We start from the raw sequence: 23546 nt of genomic DNA, 5'->3' as shown, positions 1-23546 counted from the left end.
AAAGGATTTCAGTATACACAGTACTTTCCCATGCATGCTTACTCATAAAACCATTTTGTGCTTTTCCAAAATTGCCCAAACAATAATTCATTCTCTGGTGGAAAAGTCTAAATGTTGCTACCCACATCTGCTTCCTTTCATTCCTCATCCCCCCACCCTCTCATCTCCCTATCATTTAGATTTTAACCTCCTCCAGAGACCTATTCTGCAAAGTACTATGCACAGAAGAGGGGCTTGCTTAAAACCATAGATGGTATAAGTCCTTCTATTCAATACCCAAGGGCTGGCCTTCCTGTAGATCAAAAATGCCACACACTGGAGCCAAAAATATAGAGGCTCCTATCAACAAATACAGCCTATTTAAAGGTGGAAAACCACATGTGTAGGATGGCAGAAATAAATCAAATAAGTAAAAAACAATGAAGGTCAAAGTGAAGGTGAATATATTAAGTATATAGAATTCACATAACCTTCAATAAATTTACTCTCACTACATTGACTATTACAAACCAGTAAACAATTCAGTGGGAACTCTTTATGTGATCATTAATAATTCCAAACCAACAAGAAAATTCAACAGGCACAGTGAACAACTCTAGCCGGGAAGACGTCCAACAGGTAAGCTTCCACAGTATAACGTAAGCAGAAGCAAGGTAAGTACTATATATTTATCTTTTCATATTTGTATGTACATGTCCTTTACATTGATTTTCTTTTCTATCCTTTTCTATACTGGGCGTGTTGGGATGTAGGAAGATGCTCCCGGTACCACCTAAATAGGATAGAAAAGAAAATCAGTGTAAAGGACATGTACGTACAAATATGAAAAGATAAATATATAGTACTTACCTTGCTTCTGCTTACGTTATACTGTGGAAGCTTACCTGTTGGATGTCTTCCCGGCTAGAGTTGTTCACTGTGCCTGTTGAATTTTCTTGTTGGTTTGGAATAATTAATGGTCACATAAAGAGCTCCCAATGAATTGTTTATTGGTTTGTAACACACTGGAGCCAACCACAACTACAATTTAGAGGTTTGCAAACCCAGGGGAGCCTCCTAAGTATGCTAGGAAAGTGCCAAAATTAATGTAATCCTTTACTGGCTCAAAAAAGTTTGCACCACTGTGGATTTCTGTCACTGTGGATTGTGATAGAATAAAGGCAGACTGGATGCACAATAATCAGTCCTCTTAGGCAAACCATTAGTCTTTGATTTTGATACACCACCATAGGCAGCATGCTGGAAAACAGCTCACAAAACTGTGTTGATTGTGGTTTATGGGTTAAGCGGGCAGGAGATAATGTCTGCTGACCCCATTCCACCTAAGCCTCAGAGTTATGGGGGAGGGGAAAAGAAGGCCAGCCTGAGGCCAATTGGAACTCTATGGCATGAGTGATAATGGAGCTTCCTAGTTTTAATGCCATCTCCCATTTTCCTGTTGAGTTGACAATGATTAGTCCTGATAGTTAAAAGTGCAGTGAGCAAACTTCACATGGTCCAAGCATAGCCAGCAAGGCTGTGGGTAGCTGCATGGGCCCAGAGTAAAATCCCCCCCAATCAAAAGTTATGTATAAGGACCAATCAATGTATCACAAAGCAAATGTGGAAGTTTTCGAGTTTCAATCTTGTCTGTAGCTCGATGCTAAAAGGGAATCTTCCAGTGGTTCAAAATGTTCACTCAGGGCTGGATCTACGGTTGCCGACACCCAGGGCAACCGAAGACTGGCCACTCACTTCTGTGATGGCACGTTCTGCCTGCCGCCACCTGCACTGCCTTTCGCCTGCCCCGCAGGACAGGGGGCGTGTGGCAAGCGCGCCCCCTGTCCTGCTGCCCGTGCGCTCCCGGGGCTGGCAGCTGCACCCGGTGCCCCCTCTTTGGTGGTGCCGGGGGCAGACTACCCCCCCTGCCCGCCCATCGATCCGGCCCTGTGTTCACTGTGTTGGGCAAGCCCATGCCGAGATCGGATATGGAAGATACAATGAAAACACGGAGACACAGTTAGGGAAACGCTGGCAAAGCTTTGAGAAGTGACTTCTTGAAGAATTAAATCAGGACACATGAACTGGGACAGTTGAAGAGCAGCCCTCAAAGGCAAAACTATGAGAAAGACCCAGAAGTCCAGTTATATGTTTCCTTTTTTGAAAGTCTTCCTCTTTTCATAGAAATTTTAAGTGAGTTTGGAAGTGCACAGACCTATCTTAACTTGCCATGGGTTTCCCAAGGGCTTTTTTTCTGGAAAAACAGGTGGTGGAACTCAGTGGTGGAACTCAGGGCTGCACAATGACGTCACTTTGGGTCAGCTGGAACAAGGGGAGTTTTTTAAAGTTTAAATCACCCTCGGTGAAAGTAGTCACATGGCTGGTGGCCCTGGCCCCTGATCTCCAGACAGAGTGGAGTTTAGATTGCCCTCCGCGCCGCTGGAGATCAGGGGCCGGGGCCACCAGCCATGTGACTACGTGACCATTTTCAAGAGGTACCGGAACTCCGTTCCACCGTGTTCCTGCTGAAAAAAAAGCCCTGGGTTTCCCCACCCAGCCTCCCTTAGCTCTCAGAATTTTGACCATTATCAATTATTTGAATGCTGATTTCAGTGGTCTTAACCACTCCCACCCCCTAATCTTCACGTGGGCCTTTATTTATTTCTTTTTAAGTATAGCACATATACATATTCCATTAAACTTTCATTCATTGCTTTACTATTTTTTTTAAGTTAAAGGAAAATCCATTCAAAAACTATTTTTGATGGGAACAGTTGGGTTTGGTTCAGCCGTTCATAGCAGTCTTCTGTGGCAAACCAGACTAGCTTCCCCTGGTCACTCCTGGACAGGGAATTGTACGTCTTATACATAATATGCTAAATGTGCTTCCATGAAAGCTCTACTACTTAAACAAAGTATATCTGTCTGCTCCAGGAATGGCACAAGCGTTTTTAGACAAACATTTGAGTGTTCTTTGTTTCCTCAATTGATTCTGCTTTGGTCCTACTTTTGAAATGAATGAAAAGTAAAGGCAAGATCGATTTGAAAATGTTCAGGTGTAATCAAGCCACCTATATCTCCAGAGGGGAAAAATGATGAACACTGCAGAGGGAAAAAATAATAAACTTTGAAATCAACGGGCTTCGACTGGAGTCACTCATTTTAGGATTGCCCTGGGATTGACTGATCTGTGCACAAAGGGGTATTAAATAAAGAATGAGACCAAACATAAAAACTAAGCCATGCCCTGATGGGAAGACCTTCTAAAAAAAAAGTCACCCAAGGGAGGAGAAACACAGACAAATCAGCCGGTGGTAACTCATTTTAACCAGATTTTTAATTAAGCGATGGGCTGATTCTGTTTGTTTTGGAGCACAAAAGAGCCACTATTTGCAGCGATTGTGTTGTAAGGGCATTTTAGCTCCCTGAGAATAGTTTTTCTGAAGCCAGGAGAGGCTTTCAGTGTTTACTGTGAATTGTACAACAAGGAAAGGAAAAGCTGAAATCTGTTGCATGAAAGAAAAAAACAACTCACACGCTAGCAAACACTGTTCCAGAATGAGAAACTCTAATTAATGCAACTTGCTTTACCTTGTACAACCTGCAGCTTCGCTATTCAAGCAGATATGAATCTGAAGTTGTGTGACTAATATGGTAGTAACAATTGATACTCTGGCATTGTGCATAAATCTGCAGCCATCTGCCTCACAGAGATGTGTATCGATATCACGTGCCGTGTTAGGACAGGATGGAGTGCAGAGATTTGTCTTCTTACGTAGGTAATTAGCGGGCCAATTAATGACCAGCATGATTGCCTGGATATTTTAAGTTTATATTGTTGCCAAATAATTATGCTTTTAGGACTGATCAATTTTATAAGTGCATTTCTAAAGGTGGTAATTTGTTGAAATATGTACCTTTTAAATATTTATTTTAAAATGGCGTGTGTCTCGCTGATGTGCAATCATGTAATTTTGAATTGATTTCAAGAATGTGATGGCCTCTGGCGAATAAACTTTGTTGTTGTTGTTGTTGTTGTTGACGAGCATGGATTTTCTCAATTTGCTAGCTTTAGATTTTAACAAACCGAATCCCCATCAATTAGGAAAGAAGGAACAAAGGCAAGTCAGATCCCATCTTTTCCGTGCCTGCAAATTCAGACTTCAAGTCAAGATGTGCATTTTGGTCTACTTACAATTGCCGTCGGGGTGGCAGCCAGTACACAGTAGAGGACCAGCGGGGAAACGAAGCTTTCATCCTCCGTTCCTGGGTATGGTTTCATGAGATCTCCATCCTGGCAAAAGAAGCCCTGGACATGTACCTGGAACGTGTCCGTGCACTCGAAGTAGTAGGCGAGCAGTATAGTCCCGGCCATAATGACGAGCTGAAAATACAGCATGGTTGCACAGAAACATGAGCAGCCATTCAGCAGTTGTGCCCACCAATTATTCTGCAACAGTCACCTTCCATTATCCCCACCACCCCAACAGCAATCTCACTGTCACACAGGGCTTCGAGTGTCTCCACCGGGTAACATCTGCTACATAAACCTTTGGGCAACCCCCCACCGCCCTAGTGAAAATCTCTGATCAAATCGGGTCTGCAGCATGCCTCTCAAAGCGACGGGGGTTTCAGCGCGTACTTTGTGAAAGGCGTGCAGTTGTCACTGGCAGCATGGATCAATGCAGATGGAATGAGGGGGACTGGGGGAACTTTCCCAGCTTAAAATGAAAAAAACAGACTGGACTTTTTATTTTCCCAAGACAGAGGAGCATATGGGAAAAAAAGAAGAGACTGATACGGCACCCAATACAACATCCAGGCAAGATTTTTTCAGTGATGCATGCTAAAAGTAGTTGAAACGGGAGCTTCTCAGAGAAGTTAGGCAGATTGTGACGCTCGGGGCGTTTTTTTCAGCAGGAACACGGTGGAACGGAGTTCCGGAACCTCTTGAAAATGGTCACATGGCCGGTGGCCCCGCCCCCGGATCTCCAGACAGAGGGGAGTTGAGATTGCCCTCCGTGCCGCTGAGCGGCGCGGAGGGCAATCTCAACTCCCCTCTGTCTGGAGATCGGGGGCGGGGCCACCGGCCATGTGACCATTTTCTCCAAGGGCAACCCACTGAGTTCCACCACCTCTTTTCCCAGAAAAAAAGCCCTGGTGACGCTAAACAACATTTGATTTATATACCACCCTTCAGGACAACTTAAGGCCACGCTCAGAGCTGTTTACAAAGTGTGCAGCCATCTCTATCGTCTTCCTAGTAGCTGCTCATGTGGTGGGATGCAGGAAGTATTTTCTGTCTCACTTCTGTGTGCTGATGCTGCTCTAAGGGGAATATGTTGCCCTTACAAGAGACTACGAGATGCTGACTAAGACAACAGGCCTGGGGCTGGAGCATCAGGCAGGTGTGCAGCTACAATGGATAGCAGAATTCAGCTTCAAAACAGATGCACCCATACGCTATCCATTCGGCGGCAGTATGCCTCCACGATGCTGTACCCAGGGCCATAGTCTTTCCACTTCCTGACATCCGCCCTGCCCACCTTCACTTCTCATCAGACATGGGGGCTGGAATTCTCCCTGTGACTCACCATGAGTGATTCCGCACACGTTGGATAATGCACTTCCAATCCTCTTTATAGATCATTTGGAATGGATTTTTTTGTGTGTGGAACAAAAAATCCACCTCAAACGATTGATAAAGTGCATTGAAAGTGCATTATCCAACGTGTGCGGAATCAGCCCATATGAGCTGCTGCTGTCACCCTCTTTCTCAGTGCTTAGTAGTCAGTGCTTAGTTTTTGTGGCTCATAAGTGGATGTTGTTTGGAACACCCCTGACTCTGCTGTGTGGACCTAAGAGTAGGAACCTATGCAAGTGCCCCATTTCTGATTTGCAAGCAAAAAGGGAATGCCCCGGGCCACTGCAGCCTTCCATTGCAACCTTCATCTCAAGAAACATACCTGTTCAGGTAACTGGCCAATTCTACTGCGGTGGATGCTTTGGGCAGAGAAAGGTTCTTTTAACCAGGGGTTGAACGTGGGACTTTCTACATGCACCACAAGTGCTCTGCTGCTGAGCCACAGGCCCTGATCCTGGGAAGCCGATTGCGTTCCCGTTTGAAACAGGATGCTAGACTAGAAGGCCTTCCCCATAGGGTTGCCAGCTCCAGGTTGGGAAATTCCTGGAGATTTGGGGAGTGGAGCCTGGAGAGGGCAGGATTTGGGGACTGGGGCCCTCAGCAGGGTATAATTCCATCCTCCAAAGCAGCTATTTTCTCCAGGGAAACTGATCTCTATGGCTTGAAGATCAACTGTAATCCAGGAGATCTCCAGCCGCCACCTGGAGGTGGTGGCAACCCTACTTCCCCAGGAGGCCTGTTCTTATTCGCTCATCCTAGGCAAAGCACAGGGTTTTCTTCTTTGATGCCTAGAATGCCACTCTAATCAGAGCTACACCCTCCTAAACCCACTGGCTTAAACAGATTTAGAAAGATATAATTCTGCTCCAGAAGGTTTAAGAATGTGAAAAAATACAGTCTTTCTTATCCTCACCTCTGATTTTCTGAAATACACAATTGTTTATTCCATGGGTTATGAATTCCTATTTTAAACAAGACCACCAGTACCCCCGTAACGTGTTCATTTCCCGAGACTTTTTAACATTAGTACCCCTAAAGCACTGGGTGTGTTTCACCCAGTGCTTTCCTAATTTGATGATTTGTGGTTTTGATTTTTAAGGAGATAAATCTGGGAAAAACAAATAGAAGGGAGGCAATAGCGGAAAAGAAAATTTTGGAGAGACTAAATTTTAAATATGACGTTTGTTAAAAGAGGTAAGTGTTGTAGAGAAGAATGGAAATGAAATACATATTATTGTTTTCTTTTATTTCTAAGTTTTGTTTTTTCTTCTTCTTCTTGTAAGCTTTTTACTATCCTTTTTTAACTTTTGCTTTCTGCTTTTTTATTGGGCTTTTAATTCTATGAATAAAATAAAAAATGAAAACAAACACACACAATCGAACGCACGCTCCTGTATTCCTTGGCTCTTCTTGGCTTTTGAAGGCTGTGATAAAAACATAATGTGAGGAGAGGGAACGTATTCTCTTGAATGAATTTCACAGCTGTAAAGTTGCTTACAAAACCTGCATCAGATAATCTCAAGAGCCACAATTAATCTCCTCAGAAGCAAAGTGCAGGAAAAATTCACATCCTCGTACTGTGATTAAACCAGAAGAGGATTCAGCTCTCTAACGGGGATACTTACCAGTGCAATCCCAAGTAGAGTTACTCCCTGTGAAACATATTGACTTCAATTGATTTAGAAGCACATATATAAACAGCGCTCATTTTGAGGGAATGCAGGAACGCAGTTCTGGTAGTTCCCCAAAGAGGTCACATGACAGGTGGCCCCGCCCACCCGACTCTCAGCCATCTGAGCCCGTTTCGACCTGGATTGGGGCCGAAACAGCCCGGATCAGGCCTCTGACAGGTGGTGGATCACTCTCCTGCTCAGCAGCAGCCCAATCCTGACCATTTTGGGCCCCTTTTCGGCCATTTTCAGCCCCTTTTGCCATTTTGGGCCCAATTTTGGCCCTGAATGGACAGGATTGGGTCCAAAACAGCCAGGATAGGTGATGTCAGAGGGTGTGGTATATGCAAATCAGTTATGCTAATGATACACTTTTGGTGATGTCAAGGAGTGTGGCATATGCTAATGAGTTATGCTAATGAGTTCATCCAGCTCTTCTTTCACACTGTATGTTATAAGATCAGATATCCCACCCTCTTGCGTGATTTAGCTGATAGTCTGATACAAAGTACTGATCTGAATTCATATAATTCAGTGACTGTGACTAGCAAAAGTTTACCCATCGAGTTACATAGCACAGTTGAGATTTGAACGCAGGAGTCTCTGTTACCTCAACCAAACAGGATTTTTGCAAACAGTTTACCAAAAACCCAGAATATATTTCTGGAATCTGAAACAGATGTGCACAAAACAGCTCCATGCATTCAATGAAGATGGCACCATTCTCCTGAGGACTGTGTCATATTAAAATTAATGCTAGAATGTCCTTAAAAATAGAGTAAGAAGCAAGAGAGTAGAGTAAGAGAAAAGGATTCCACTGCCCTCTAGTGGAAGAAAATGAGAACACACACACATTCCTGATAATTCTCTTTGTAATGTAAGACATTATGACAATTACGATTGCTTGTTTCCATTAAAAAAAAATAATTTTTAATCCTTCCATTAAGATCAACAGTTAACTGTCTTTGTTTCTTTATCCTAATGGCAATATGTGACTAGACAAAATAGAAAACTGAGAAATAGCTTCTGGCGGAAATCCTAACTGGCAAATTGATCGGAAGTAGATACTATGTATATTCGGGCCTGTGAGAAATTACATCTAGGGAAGAGCAGGGCTAGTGCCAGGTTTTCTGGTGTCTGAGGCCAGATACCTGCACCTGGGGGCAGCTTCAGGGGTCTTGCTGCCCCCACGAGCGCACGTGCAAAGCGCACGTGCGCACCCGGACTGCGTGATGATGTCACTGCGTGTGATGTCATCACAGAGGGTGTGCCGCTGCGAGGTGGCTGCCCCATTGGCAAGGCAGGCAGCTGGGATGGCATGCGGGTGGCTTCCCATCCTCCTGCTCAGTTGCCCCGGCTGCCTGCCATGCTTGGCTGGCCTGCAGCTGTGTGCTGGCGGCGGCGGTAGCAGCGGCACGGGGCAACTGAGTTGGAGGGCTGGGAGGCTGCCACCACCAGCACACGCTCCTAGGAGGGCATCTGCAGGCCAGCCACGGCAGGCGGCCAGGGTGGCACATGGGAGCGGCTTCCGAGCCTTCCCGTTCAGCCGCCAGCACTGCCCCCACCAGCCCCACAGTGTATGCCCCCGCTCGAGTGCTCGAGGCAGCTGCCGGCACCACCTCAATAGACACGCCGGCCCTGGGGAAGAGTGATAAACAATTGGGAAATTCCTCTCTTGACCCCATTCTTTCTGTGCAGGATGCTATAAACTTTCAGGGGCTTAAGCAGACCAATTCTCTCCATCTTAACTGTTCACATCTTAACTGTTCACAATACACCTTGCAGCATGCGGAGTCCTCAAAAGGATTTCTCTCTTTCTCTCGCTCTCTCTGGTTGGTGTTCTATTAAAATTTACTGACAAACATTTTTCTGTGCACCAGGGACTCTGAATGCTGGGGAAATGCTATTTCTATGAACGGGATTGCCAACATGCTTGGAGAGGAAAAAAAACCACGAACTGTCCCTTTAACTGAGGCTTAATGTGCGGACACAGGCAGTTGAAGCTTTTCATGGCATGGAGGCAAAGAGCATCATTTTATAAATATCATCTCATCAAACTTTTATTAAAGAGGTAGGACATTTTCCTCCAGACTTGCTGACAATCCTATCTGCAGAGGAGCTTATTCTACACCTTAATGATAGGCGCTGATAGACCATGAAAAGGCCGTTCTCACACGTCTTACCGGCTCCGGTACATTGCGCAAAGCTCCTGCAAGGACAGCGTCTTCCTGGCGCGATTTCGCACGAGAACCGGGAAATCGCGCCAGGAAGACACAGTCCTTGCGGGAGCTTTACGAGACATACCAGAGCCAGTAAGACATGTGAAAACGGCCTGAGTGCCTATAAGGGGAAGGGTGAATTCAACAGTTTGGAAATTCTTCACTCCCAATCCCCCAATCATTCCTTCAAGGACCCTATAAGCCCTCAGAGCCTCGACAGTGACAATTTTATCTATTCTTTTCCATTTTAACACAGGCTAGTCCTAAATGACACACCGTAGAGATTTTTCTTGTTCACGTGACACATTTGTTCAATTGCAAATTATCGCCATGTAGTTTTGGTGTGTGAGTAGCTTGCTATCTTAGGAATCCGCCTCAAGAATACGGTGATGATTTAATAGGATCTTTGTTACTCTGTGGTGTTCTGAACATCTGCATTATGCTCATGCGGGTATGAAGCTTTCAGTATCCGCCAGTCAATGAGTTCCGATTCCAAACTATCTGAAGACTATCTAGCCATCGGTAAGTCTATGGATCTCCTTCAGAGACTTTGGTTATTGCTTCTACAGGTTCCTTTCAAAAGCTAGCAACGATTCATGGGGTCTGAAATCTCTAGAGGTCCAAGAACGAGGTGGGGAGAAAGACAACAAACACGATGCTAGCTCTGGGTTGGGGAATTCCTGGGGGTGAAGGCAGAGTTTTGGGGAGGAGGGAGCTCAACAGGGATGTGATGCTATAAAATCCTGCCATTTTATCCAAAGAAACTGGTCTCTGTTGTCTTGAGACTGCCGTGACCTGGATAGCCCAGATGAGCCTGATCTTGTCAGATTTCTGAAGCTAAGCAGGGTCGGCCTTGGTTAGTAATTGGATGGGAGACCTCCAGCAAGGACCAGAGTTACAGAGGCAGGCAATGGCAAACCATCTCTGTTAGCCTCTTGCCAGAGGTTGCCATAAGTCAGCTATGATTTGAGGGCAATTTCCTCCACCACTACCTATCCTCAGATCTCAGAATCTAAGCAGGGTCGGCCTTGGTTCATACTTGGATGGGAGACCTCCAATGAAGTCCAGGGCTGCAGAGGCAGGCAATGGCAAACTACCTCTATTACTCTCTTGCCATGATAACCCCATCAGGGGTTGCCATAAACCAGCGGTGACTTGAGGGCACTCATCACATCCCAGTCTGGAGATCAGTTGTCATTCTGGCTGGCAACCCTAGAGGTTTGCAATGACCAACACCTGCAGCAAGTCCTTGTGGCAGACATCACACCAGCAACCAGAAATGTGGTCAATGTATCGTTGAGACCAAGCTGCACTTCCACCCACTGTCTATATTCTGTGTCTCCTAAAACACAGTCAGTCCTCAACAGGCCATTTTGGTGTATCCCCCTCCCCTTTGGTTCATTTACAAACTTACATTTTTTTGCCTGTCTGGTTTACTGTAGATATCAGCTATTCCACTCTCCAGAAATATATCCACCAGCTCACAATACACCGGCTGAAAATCAATCTAAATGCCGCAAACTTTTTTTTTAGCCAATGAAGGATTACATTAATTTCAGCACTTTCCTAGCCCTGAGGCCTGTAGCTCCAGGAAGCCTGCAGAAAATTAAAACTTAAAACTGTCATGCTGAGGCCACATGGCTGATATCTTCCCCCCTTTTTCATTTGAAAACAGCGTTTAAATGCAGAGCTCTCGTCATATATCCATGTTTCTGCATAAACCTAAAGCAGATATATTGAGGCTTACGCAGCAGGGGGCACGGACTCTTTTGTCAGATTTTCCTCAGCCAGACAATGTCTTTATATTTGCTGTCATTATATTTGCTGTATGCCTTTTTCCCCCTCCCTCAAGATCATTTAATTTCCCAAACAAGGGCTGGAATTCCATTTAATCCTCTCACGCGGCTGGCTTTATTGTTCTGCACATTGGCCCAATGTTCACATGACGATGCCGCCTTCTCCTTTCGAAAAGGGAAGGTTAAATGTGACATCTGAAACGAGAAGCCAAAGGTACTCAAATATCGTAACTCGCAAACACAGAAATGTAAGTGAAAAGGGTAAGTGGGGGGGGGGGGCTTTCTGACAAAAAGAAAAGAAACATCTTGAAAGCTTGTCTGGCCAGACTAACCCCGTGCTCAATTTAATATTAAGGTTTTTCTGGGTATCTTGAATGTTCTTTCCCAGCATAATCCCACCCACCGTTAATTATTCATTAATCAAAAAAAAATATTTATTCATTTATATATTTATTTATTATTTCATATTTATATCCCGCCCTCTCCGCAAGCAGGCTCAGGGCAGCTAACAACATTTAAAAACAGTTTAAAAACGTTAAAGCTGTATAAATATTAAAACACCATTTAAATAGCGATATTTTGTATTGTGCGGCGGCAGCATCAGGAAGACTTATAATATTTTGCATGCATACTGTGGTGGACAGTTTTTCACTGGGGGGGGGCGGTGTTAAATTTCCTTCCCCTCCCCCAGGCTGGCAGAGGCCCAACCTTAGCCATGAGCCTGGCAGAACAACTCTGTCTTGCAGGCCCAGCGGAAAGACAATAAATCCCGCCGGGCCCTGGTCTCAGTAGACAGAGTGTTCCACCAGGTAGGAGCCAGGACTGAGAAAGCCCTGGATCACATTGTGGCCAAGCGGGTTTCCCTAGCCTTGAGTGTGGCAGAACAACTCTGTCTTGCAGGCCCAGCGGAAAGACAATAAATCCCGCCAGGCCGTGGTCTCAGTAGACAGAGTGTTCCACCAGGTAGGAGCTAGGACTGAGAAAGCCCTGGATCACATTGTGGCCAAGCGGGTTTCCCTAGCCTTGAGTGTGGCGGAACAACTCTGTCTTGCAGGCCCAGCGGAAAGACAATAAATCCCGCCAGGCCGTGGTCTCAGTAGACAGAGTGTTCCACCAGGTAGGAGCCAGGACTGAGAAAGCCCTGGATCACATTGTGGCCAAGCGGGTTTCCCTAGCCTTGAGTGTGGCGGAACAACTCTGTCTTGCAGGCCCAGCAGAAAGACAATAAATCCCGCCGGGCCCTGGTCTCAGTAGACAGAGTGTTCCACCAGGTAGGAGCCAGGACCAAGAAAGCCCTGGATCACATTGTGGCCAGGTGGGCCTCCTTGGGACCAGGTACCACTAATAGCTGATTTTCTCCCGATCAGATAGTCCTCCAGGGAATCTATGGGGAGAGACGGTCCCGCAGATACACTGTCTGCCCTGCCTTTCTACACAAAGCTCAACATTAAAAGCAGGATAGAGACAACAATAAAAACAACTGACAAATAAAAGCAGCAGTAGCTTGACCCTTGTTCATCTAACCAGAGTCCTGTAAGAGAATCTCCATATAAGCCCTCAAGCCAATAGAAGCTGGCAAGAAGTTCTCTTGGTGATCCTAACCTTTCCATGGGGACATCTAGCTTCTGTTAGAGCCACCAAACCAACAGTGGAGAACCACACCTAAGGGACCCTTATTAACAATCAGAAATATAACTATATATAGAATTTTTAAAAAAATTTATATGATAGAAATTTTAAAGTGACCTCATGCATATATTAATTAATAAGTTACATAAGTTACAATCTCATACAAAATGACAATTTATTACTATGTTCACTATAGAATGCAAGGATATACAATGAAACATTTAAAGGCAAACGGCGGAGTAACAAAGCTCATCATGTCAATCACACAACTTCTTAAAAGTTTAGAAAAGAGTTCTCTTGTTTGCAGGTGCGGAGATGCCCGAGCAGTCCTGAAGGAATCCCCAGACAACGACGGTAAATATTCACAATAGTTCTTACCAAAGAGTAATAAACATCATGCTTTTTCCTATGCAGGTGGAATGAGCTGGATTGAAAACACCACGGAACCACAGACCCAACAAGGGACCGGTTATCAAGACGCTTGTTTCCAAAGTATCACTTCATCAGGGGTCGATAGACCTTGCCGCCTTGCATCTAGACTGCCGCTTGGATTCTCTCTTGCATCAGTTGGGCGCACCTCCTATACTGACCGTGCTGTTAGAGCCACAGCATTCTCTCTAGCTGCTCCCACTCTGCCAGAAGAGGGGCATACAGCACTTTCCACAGCAAGGTTTCAGCGTTTATAAAAAATATTATTCATAGTCTGCCTTGCTCACTGAATCTCCATGCTGTCCTCTGGGAACCCTCTTAAATTGGGAAATTCAGCAAATACTTGTGCGGCATAAGAGTGTCAGACTGGAAGGACTGGGTTCGAATCTCCCATCTGCCATGGAAGCTCACTGGGTGACCGTGGGCCAGTCACACACTTTCAGCCTACCCTACCTCAAAGGGTTGTTGTGAGGATAAAATGGAGGAGAGAAGAATGATGCCAGCCAACTTGGGCCTTCGTTGGGAAGAAAAGTGGGGCATAAATAAAATACTTGCTGTAGAAAATGGATTGATTGAAAAATACTATGACATTGAATGCTTTTGGATGCTAAGGCTCTGGCTGGCAACCAGTTAAATGCTGTTTCTGGAGCAACAAATTATTACAATAATGGAGTTCTGTGAATTTTATTCATGATCTAGCTTCTGCAGAGCACACTGATCAGCAGGGGGCATTCAAGTTCTATCCGATCTAAACCCAACATTGCCATGGAAATCACGTGCAATGAAACAACATCAGTAGGAGTTAGACATTATTCTTGCCATCTTAAAACCTACATCAACATGTTACTCTTCTCAGTTCCATTGCCTTCAAATGAAGATCAGATCTCAACTGCTGCAAGTTAAAAGTATACCAGCCGTCGATTTGTGCTGAGCCAACTCACCCAATTTAAGTTTCAAACAGTGCTTTCCAACGCAGAGTTAAACTCTTCTAAGATCCAGAGGAGTTAGCCGTGTTAGTCTGTAGTAGCAAAATCGAAAAGGGTCCAGTAGCACCTTTAAGACGAACCAACTTTACTGTAGCAGAAGCTTTCGAGAATCACAGTTCTCTTCATCAGATGCATGCATCTGACGAAGAGAACTGTGATTCTCGAAAGCTTCTGCTACAGTGAAGTTGGTTCGTCTTAAAGGTGCTACTGGACCCTTTTCGATTTTGACACTCTTCTAAGTTCACTGAGGCCAGTGAGCTTAGAAGGGTGTAATTCTGCTTAGGATGGCACCATAGTTTCCTACAATCCTGGAGAATTGTAGTTAGGTGAAGGTGCTGAAAATCCTCTTTGAGATCTCTGCTCCTCTAACTACAGTTCTAAGGGTCACTCAGAATGAATTACTCTTAATTCCATGTAAATCTGTAGTGCAGATATTCCCCAGGTGTGGAGTTCTGAAAAACTAGGGTTGGTTACTGTTCAGCTGAGCAAGGAGAAGAAGGGGTGGGGAGGAACTGTGGCTCTCCATTTTGTGATACTCGTTGGAAGCAAGAGTTTAACAGCGCAATCTTGAGCAAACTGATACTTTTCTAAGAGCCAAGCTACAAGTGACGAATGACACTTGCCCGGCAAGTGAACAGACTCACGTGTATTCCTCTCTGTTCACTTGATCAAGTGGAGAGCAAGTGAATGGCAAGTGAACAGGGAGGAATACACGTGAGTCTGTTCACTTGCCGTTCAAGTGCCATTCCTCACTTGTAGCTTGGCACCATCCTGAAGTCAATGGGTGTAATTCTGCTTAGAACTGCACTGTTAGCTGCCTTCCAAGCAAAACCAGGCAACCAAATTCTTTTTTTCCCCTTTGAATCACCACATATTGAAAATTGCTTCATCTCACTTTTTTTTGTTTACCTTGAGAGGATTTTTAGGTGGCCACCATGTTAACAGAAATCTGTATGGTATCGCCTGAGATGTCTGAAGATGGTGAGGCAACAAGGCCCACCACTGAAGAATATTAAATATCCCTTTTCTCTCATCAGCAATACTTATTTACTGGCGCAGATTGTCAATAACATGTATTCGTGGGGTGGTAAAAATCGTCCCTGCCATTTATTTCTGTTATTTATTTATTTCTGTTATTTACCGTCTGCCTTTCTCACTGGGACCCAAGGTAGAATACACGGGGTAAGTCCATGCAATTGACAGCTGTGACATTCAATAAACAATATTTATTTATTTTTATTTATGTCACTTATAGTCCACCTTTCTCACTGAAACTCAAGGCGGATTACACACAGTATGAGATTAGTACAATCAGTATCAAGGACATTCCAATACAGTATCAAGGACATTTCCATTTTAGTGCTTAGTTCTCATGGCCCCTTTTTACATGCCCAGGGAAATGCCGATCGCCACTTTGGGTTCAGAAAGCAATTTTCCCCAGGCCAGTTTGGCTAGAGATCCTGATGGTGTTTTGTCATCTTCTGGGCATGCAGCAGGGGACACTGAGGGTGCGTGTGTGTGTGTGTGGGGGGTTAGTTGTGAATTTCCTGCATTGTGCAGAGGGTTGGACTAGATGACCCTGGAGATCCCTGTGATTCTATGATTCTGTGATTCTAAGCATATAATTCAAATACAGAAATCTAGAGATTAAACATTGCTGAAACAAAGCATACGTAATTTGACTCATTGAACAATGCAAAAACTACCCAGAAAGATTCACATCTACATCCACTGGCAGTACCCAGTAGTACAGTCAACAACACCTGCAGTGGGGGAATGGCAACCCTAGAACGAAGACACAGCAAACAATTCTGACCCTTTTGACATATCACATAGATGTGGGTTACTTGTTTTAATTAGGAGCACAGGAGTTCTGTATTATTTCCCTCTGCCCTTTTGCCATGGTATGGAATACATTCTCAGTAGCCCCTTTCTTGTTCGTTTTTCCTCAGCCCCCTCTATGATCCTACAGTCTCTTGTGCCCTATGTTATTTTACAGTTTCATTTTCATTCACAATTAACTTTAATAGCTTTCCGTGCATTGGTATTAGTTTGAAAACTTGAAGCACACTCTGGTGGAATTGTACCCCCTCCCAGAGACCTCTCCTTAGCCTCCTCAAAAACATACATTTTTGCTAATAAGCCCTGTCACAGTAATCCCTTTTGGTTGCTATGCTTTTTATCACGCCGCACTGGAGCTCTTGAAAGCTTCATTTGAATTCAAAACTATTGTAGTCACTGAATTTGTGTCTCTGAGGATAATTATTTTATTTCTGGGCTGCCTTTCCCATACAAAGTTGCTCAGGGCAACTCACATAAAGCAACCACCCACTCATAGGAATAGTATTGCGAAATAACTGAGTTCACATCTATATTATACTCGATAGTTTGTCCCAAGCACCAAAATCATTGTATGAAGCTCCTCAATTAGGCATTTCCAGCAGTCATATATATATCAAGCCACATCAAGCCCGAATTCTGATCCTAGCACATATCAATTAAACAAATCCTAAAATGAGCAACATTCTTCCTCTTTTAATATTTCTTTGCTTTAAATCTTCTGTCATCTTCAGCAGAAAAACAAAAAACGCCCCTTCAATATGGCACCTGATCTCACAAGGTTCACTGTTTCATAGAAAGGTCATCACAGGCCAAACAGTCTTGCAAGACACCTGCAGTGTAGAGGAATATGCCGTATTCATTACTTTCCAGAGAATTGGTTGTTTTCGAGGTTCTGTATCAAGACTGTAAAAGAAGTGTAACATCAGATGAACACAAAAATTGTTCAAACAAACTCGATCAAATTTTCAGGGAGCTGACTCTTAACAGTCTTCCAAAGAGCTCCCAAATTTCAGGAAGATTGGACACTGGGGCCCAGTTCTGGGCCCGAAGAAGTTGTCCCCAGCCACTCACTCTTATTTCCTACTAGAAAACTATCTGGGGACTGTTCAGGGGCCTGGGGGTGGCATTTTTCTAGAAAACACCACAAAATTTGCCAGAGACTTACTCCTGACAGTCCTCTAAACACCAGCCAAGCTTCGTGAATATTGGAACCAAAGATTCAATTCTATGGGCCCCTAAGGAAGATGTCCCCAGCCACTCTTCATTGTTTCCCATGGGAGAAACATTTCCAAGCAGGCTCTCAGGTAGAAACAGTAGCCAAAGATACACTCTCAAATGCAAGAAAAAAGCCCAACAGAACCAAAGTGAATCAAGGGGACCAACATCAAACCAGAGAATCATGTCAAAACAGAGAATTCACCCAAACCAAACTGAAGCAAGGGACACTGTTGCAACCAGGATCCAGGCAGCCAAGAAGAGCTCCTGCATGGATTGGCCGCTCACTCCCCCCTCTCTTCTCCCCCTCTCCTCTTAGAAAAAAGTGGGAGAAGCCCGGGAAGGAGCCAGCCAGAGGATGAAGCCACGTTTCCCTGATTTACCCAGGTTTTTAACCAGAGGTATGTATCCAGGTTCCCAGAGCGTGTGTGGGATTCTTTGATTTGATTCAGAAAAACTAGATTTAGCTGGATTGGCAAAAATATGGCTTTCCCCCTGTGAAAGACCCCCCCTTCACTCCCCCACTCTGAAGTAGATTTTCCCGCCAAAATCTAAGGTTGCTTGCTTGGCTGAGCAGCCCCAAGTAGCATGTCTCTATTAGTGATTTTAAAATTGTGAAGTTCCTTTTGTCTCACTCTGATAACGGTTATATTTTAGGCTTTTAAGCCCAGTTCAGAAACTTGAGGGGGGGGGGGGAAGCAGAAGCCCTCCTCTTCTGTGTGAGAAATAGCACTGGGGATGGTATAATGTTAAAAAACAAATAACAACTTTATTGAATAGGCAGGGATGGTCTAAGGACAGTCAGGGGATGAAATTGCTGAGGTAAAATTTGTTGGTAGAACAGAATGCTCTCTAAGTCACAGGCAAAATAGTTTTCTTGAAGCTTAGTCTCTTTGTTCTTGTTCCTTAATAGTGAGCGGTGTTTTGTTTATTACTTAGGTTACAGCAACAATGTTTCTTCACAGAGATCCCTTTTACAACTCAGGTTTCATGTTAGTTCAAAACTGTATTCCGTTTACAACAGACCCGGAGTCCTCCTCAGAGCCAGCTCCCCTGTAGATACTGGGCGGGAATTCTTCTTCATCTGAGAAAATATAACCCTTCTTCACTTGGGTGGAATGGGAGTCTCCACTTACTACCCAAGCCCTCTTTGCCAATATCAACCCTGCCCTAGTTCTATTATGGCTGTGTAAACAGGTTTCAGCTTGTGCTGGATATAATACTTAGAATTCTTATCAAGAATTCTCCCTTAAAACATTGGTGTGGCAGTTAGGGCAACAGATCTCTTTTCCCTCATGCCAGAGGGAAACCTGTCTGACCATCCCTGTCAGACACTTCAACACACTCTCTTCAACTCCCGATTCCTAACTGAACTGAAAAATCCTGTCGGCACTGTCATTCTGACTAGCCAAGCAGAGGGAATTAGGAAGCCTGTCAATCAAGTTCTTTTTCCAGGCCACTGTCAGCTCCTCCCCCTCTCTCTCTTAAGTGCCACACTGTGGAAACCTCACTTTAAATTGCATTCCATCACGCCCTTGAATCCCAGATCCAGATTGTACCCCTGTACTCAGCTCTTCCAGTTTGGTCTCTTGGTCACATTGTCAGTGTGACCAAGAAAGGAGGGGCTTCTCTACTAAATTAGGACTAACTGCATATTGAGAAGACACATCTTGATGACCAGTATCCTTGAGTAACTGCCCATTTCTTAATTTAACGGTGTAATTCATTGGCTGTTTCCATACATCCTGGCATAGCACTACACTCACGCAATGAAGGCGTCTTCCTGACGCGTTTTTTGACATCATCGTGCCACGAATGTGGCGCAATGATGTCAGAAATTGTGCCAGGAAGACGCCTTTGTTGCATAAGTTTAGCTCTTTGCCAGGACATGCAGAAATGGCCATAGTCAAGTTATTCACCCATGTAATAATTTTGTGTTGTCATCAGCAAACCTTGATGAGTTTTCTGTATTATTGCTATCTACTTTTTCTTTTTTGTTTTGCATAGCTGAATCGCCGGAAGCAGGTTTGACATCACAGCATAAAAATTACAGCACTGCCCTTTTCCAAAACATTTTTTTTTTAAATTTCCTGACTATATCCCTGAGAGCTGGGGTGTGCTGACTGGTGACATTTCTCTGTACAAATGGCCTATAAAAAGCTATTACATCTGTCTGGAGCTCTAAAGGCATTTCAACTTAATGCCCATTTTCACTTTGCTTGGAATTGTTGAGAAAATCCATTCCTTACACAATCCTAACCGTCACAAGCATCTGGTTTAATAAAGTCATATATCTTCCTGAGATTTCCCGGCAGCATTTCAATAAGGTTGAACTGAGAGCAGTGAATGATCTTGCCGGTCACTTTTTGCCCCTTCAGGAATTATCCTCTCAAGATCTTAAACCTGTTCACAGGAAGCCTCGGAACTGGCTCAGCTTCTCTCGTGTGCATAGGGCAGCACTGGTTTCTGGTTGCAGCATCTGCTCAGCTTGTCTCATTCCCAGGCGTGGTCATGATGAGGGCAGGAAGCGCAAACAAGCAAATACCCTTTCACACATCCGAGCAAGCAAACTGTTGCCATCACTCCAGGAATGTCCCAAACCAGAGTTAGCAATGCTATACCTCCACGGCAGCTTTGCTCTTCTGAACAGGGTCTCTTGCAGGTGCTAGCCTGCACATGGGCAAAATCAACAGCAGCCCATAGACAGGCTTTCTCTGTGGTGGCCCCTGCACTGTGGAACGGCCTGCCTGAGGACATCAGGAGAGCCCCCATGCTCCTGTCTTTCTGCAAACGAAGCAAAACTAAATTATTCAAAAAGGCTTTTGTATTGTAGGGGGGCGGGTCTCAGTTGTTTCGCTAATGAGTTAGGAACCATAGACTTCACCACTATGTTGCCATATATATTATCAGTTGCTTTAAATATGTGCTCCTATATACTACCTGTGCTTAATGTTGTTTAATGTCAGTCCTAGAATTGATTATATTCTGTTTCAGCAATTCTTCAACCCCATATTGGATCCTTTGCTAATGCTATGCCTTTGTAAACTTGTATTCATTTACCCTGTAACATTGTTTATGGAAATGTTCTTGACACTGTAGGGAAATGCCTTCCCTTGTCTTTGCTACTGATTGTACTAATCTCACACCATGTAATCCGCCTTGAGTCTCAGTGAGAAAGGAGTACTGTAAGTGACATAAATGAATGAATGAATGAATATAGACCCAGTAAGGTGGAGGAAAGCCAAGATTGGCACTTTGCTTTGGGGAAGATGCAAATAGATGCCAGGAAACTTGAATTCTTCCATTCAACCCAGAGAACTAAGGAAGGCTACAATCACTCCCGATGTACAGTGGCCAGTCCTCCCATGGCTGCTGGACAGCGGCAGCTGCTTAATGATTCCTGTTTTGATGCTGACACTGTCTTAGGGCCAATTAAGTCAAGACACCTTTGAGATCCCTGAATGAACGCTCTGTATGTGTGTATGCATTAAGTTCAAAGTAGCTCTTGTTTGGGGAGGGTAGACTCAAATGGTTTGCATGCACTGCAGAGGATCAAAGATCCCACATTGACACTGGCAAGCGAAATCTTGGTCTGGCTGTACGTTTCCAGGCAGTCCCAAACCTCAAATTTCAATCCAAGACTAAAATGTTGCAACAGTCGGGCCCGTTTCTCATCTTCATTTTGAAGGCACGGTTGTTTCTAAGGTGTTTGCAATGCACCCGCCCCTCTTCCCGCTGCGGCCTGATGTGGTACAATCCAGGAAAGGCTAATTTATTGCCTGATTCTGAAACTGATTCTCATCTCACTGTGGTAATTGGAACAGTTTTGTGTTTTAGTGCTTGACTTTGGAATATGGCCTGAAGATTCCTAAGATCGTCAGAACAGCAAAGTCGCCCTGCTGGATCGGACCAACGGCCCATCACGCCCATTGCGCCTGACATTTCACTCAATGGACAGCTAGACACCCCCAGAAGGCCTACCAGTAGGGCACAGGGGACAAGGCCTCTTTCTGTTGTTACCTCTAATACTTCATTCAGAGGATTACTACTTCCAGGCATTGAGGTTCCATCTAGTCATCATGGCTAAAAGCCATTGATGCACCTATCCTTCACGAACGTGTACAATCCCTTTTGAATGAAGTCCTGCCCTCAAGCCATAGTTGACTTATGGCGACCCCCTGGTGGGGTTTTCATGGCAAGAGACTAACAGAGATAGTTTGCCGTTGCCTGCCTCTGTAACTCTGGTCTTTGTTGGAGGTCTCCCATCCAATTACTAACCAAGACCGACCCTACTTAGCTTCTGAGATCTGACGAAATCAGGCTCTCCTGGGCTATCCAGGTCAGGGCTCAATCCCTTTTAAAGCCGACTAAATTAGTGGCCATCGCCACATCCAGTGGCAATGAATTCCACAAAACAACTGCTCTTTGAACAAAGACATATTTGCTTTTCCCTTCTCTGAACCCACTGCCTAGCCACTTCATAGGTTGACCCTGAGTTATAGTATTGCGAGAGAAGCAGAAGTGCTCTCTCTATACATTTTCTCCCCCACCATATATAATTTTGTAAACCTCTATCAAGACCACACTTGGCCATCTTTCCTCTAAACTAAAAAGCCCTAAGCTCCTTTGCCTTTCCTCATCACCTTGATTATTTTGTTTGAACACTGCTTACATATACAACAGAAGTTAAGTCAATAACCACCAAAGAATGAACAAAAAAAAAAAGTTTTTTTGTTTACCACCTGTTTACCACCAAGGTCTAAACAGGAGCATTTCTGTCCCTTTCATTGGAGGAGGAAGAAAAAGAGACAGAATAATGATTTTATTTCTCTTCTTTACTCTTTAATGATATTTATCTTTAATGATATTATCTATCACAACAGGGGATTTCATATGTTTCCTTTTACAACTTTTTATATATAATAATGTAAGCTTCTTTTCCTCCTCTGTTTTATTTCCTTTGGAGTGATAAAATTAACCAGTTCCTTTGGAACATATATTTTTAAAAACTGTTTTTCATATTCCATGATGGTGGGTTCATTTTTTCATTTCTACATCTATGTTTGTGAGCAATTTTAATTTTTTTAAAAATCACTGGCAAGCCAGTCTTTACTTTACTATTTGCTGAGGTAAAGAAAGCCTTATTAATGTTTTCAAAACAGCCATTTTATACTTCTAGTTATTTCCTTTGTATAAATATGTTTGTCTATATTGTAGCCACTCCATTTTCCAAACACACATCTTCAGCTTGTCAGTCCAACCCTCTTTTTACTTTCCATCTACAATTACTGTATTGTGAAATTGAAATTCTGTTCTATATTCTGAATCTCAAAAAGCACTCCTCCCCAGTGCCGCAATTCTAGCCTAATTGAAATACAGCTTTTAAGCCTACCACTATTTTATTCCGCCATTCTTCCAAGGAGCTCAAGGCAACGCAATCATTCGAACTTTTTTATTTACTTCATTTCTCCCCAGACCCAAAGTGGTTTATGTCATTTCCCTCTGCTCCCATTTTATCTTCGAAACAACCCTGTGAGGTGGGTTAGGCTGAGAGTGTACAACTGGCCCAAGGTCACCCGGTAAGATTCCATGGTAGAGTGGGGATTTGAACCCGGGTCTCTTCGGTCTTATTCTGACACTCTAACCACTACGACACACTGGCTCTCATTTTATCTTCACAACAATGCTGTGAGAAAGAAAGCAAATGTTTAGTGTAAAAATTAATCTGCCCATCTCCAGGCCAGGCTGTGAAAACAAAGGAATTACAAAACAGAAATGCCTAGGAAAAAGGAAATGTGATATACTGCCACTTCCTGTGCCCTCTTCTGAATCAATGCTACAAGCAAAATTACCTTTTCTCTTGCCTTCAACCTCATCCTGATCATCTACCACAGGGGTCCCCAACATGGTTCCCGTGGGCACAACTATGCCTGTTCTGGAGGCATCCTTTTCTGGAGCCCGTAAAGTGTTTTTAGAAAGTGGGTGTGGCCAGGTGGGGCTTCTGCAAAGCACAGATTCTGATTGGCCATTGGAGTGTTGACTGGCTAAAAATATAGCTTTGGCAGAAATTGCTTTCACATCTCATGGATCTTCACTGTGTGACTGAAGGTAAGCTGCAGCAGCCATTATGCGACTGG

At 44.1% G+C, this 23546-nt stretch overlaps 1 protein-coding gene across 1 annotated transcript in view; it reads right to left on the bottom strand.

Annotated features, from left to right (window-relative positions):
- The window catches only part of PLPPR1 (phospholipid phosphatase related 1), a 178574-nt gene that overhangs the window by 20675 nt on the left and 134353 nt on the right, over nucleotides 1-23546 (bottom strand). The window contains exon 3 of the mRNA XM_054987153.1: nucleotides 4175-4363. Coding sequence (XP_054843128.1) covers nucleotides 4175-4363 — 189 coding nt within the window. The remainder of the gene's footprint in view (nucleotides 1-4174; nucleotides 4364-23546) is intronic.

This window comes from Eublepharis macularius, chromosome 8, assembly GCF_028583425.1.
Source record: "Eublepharis macularius isolate TG4126 chromosome 8, MPM_Emac_v1.0, whole genome shotgun sequence".
NCBI classification, from domain to species: domain Eukaryota; kingdom Metazoa; phylum Chordata; class Lepidosauria; order Squamata; family Eublepharidae; genus Eublepharis; species Eublepharis macularius.
This window is presented reverse-complemented; position numbering and strand designations above follow the sequence as displayed.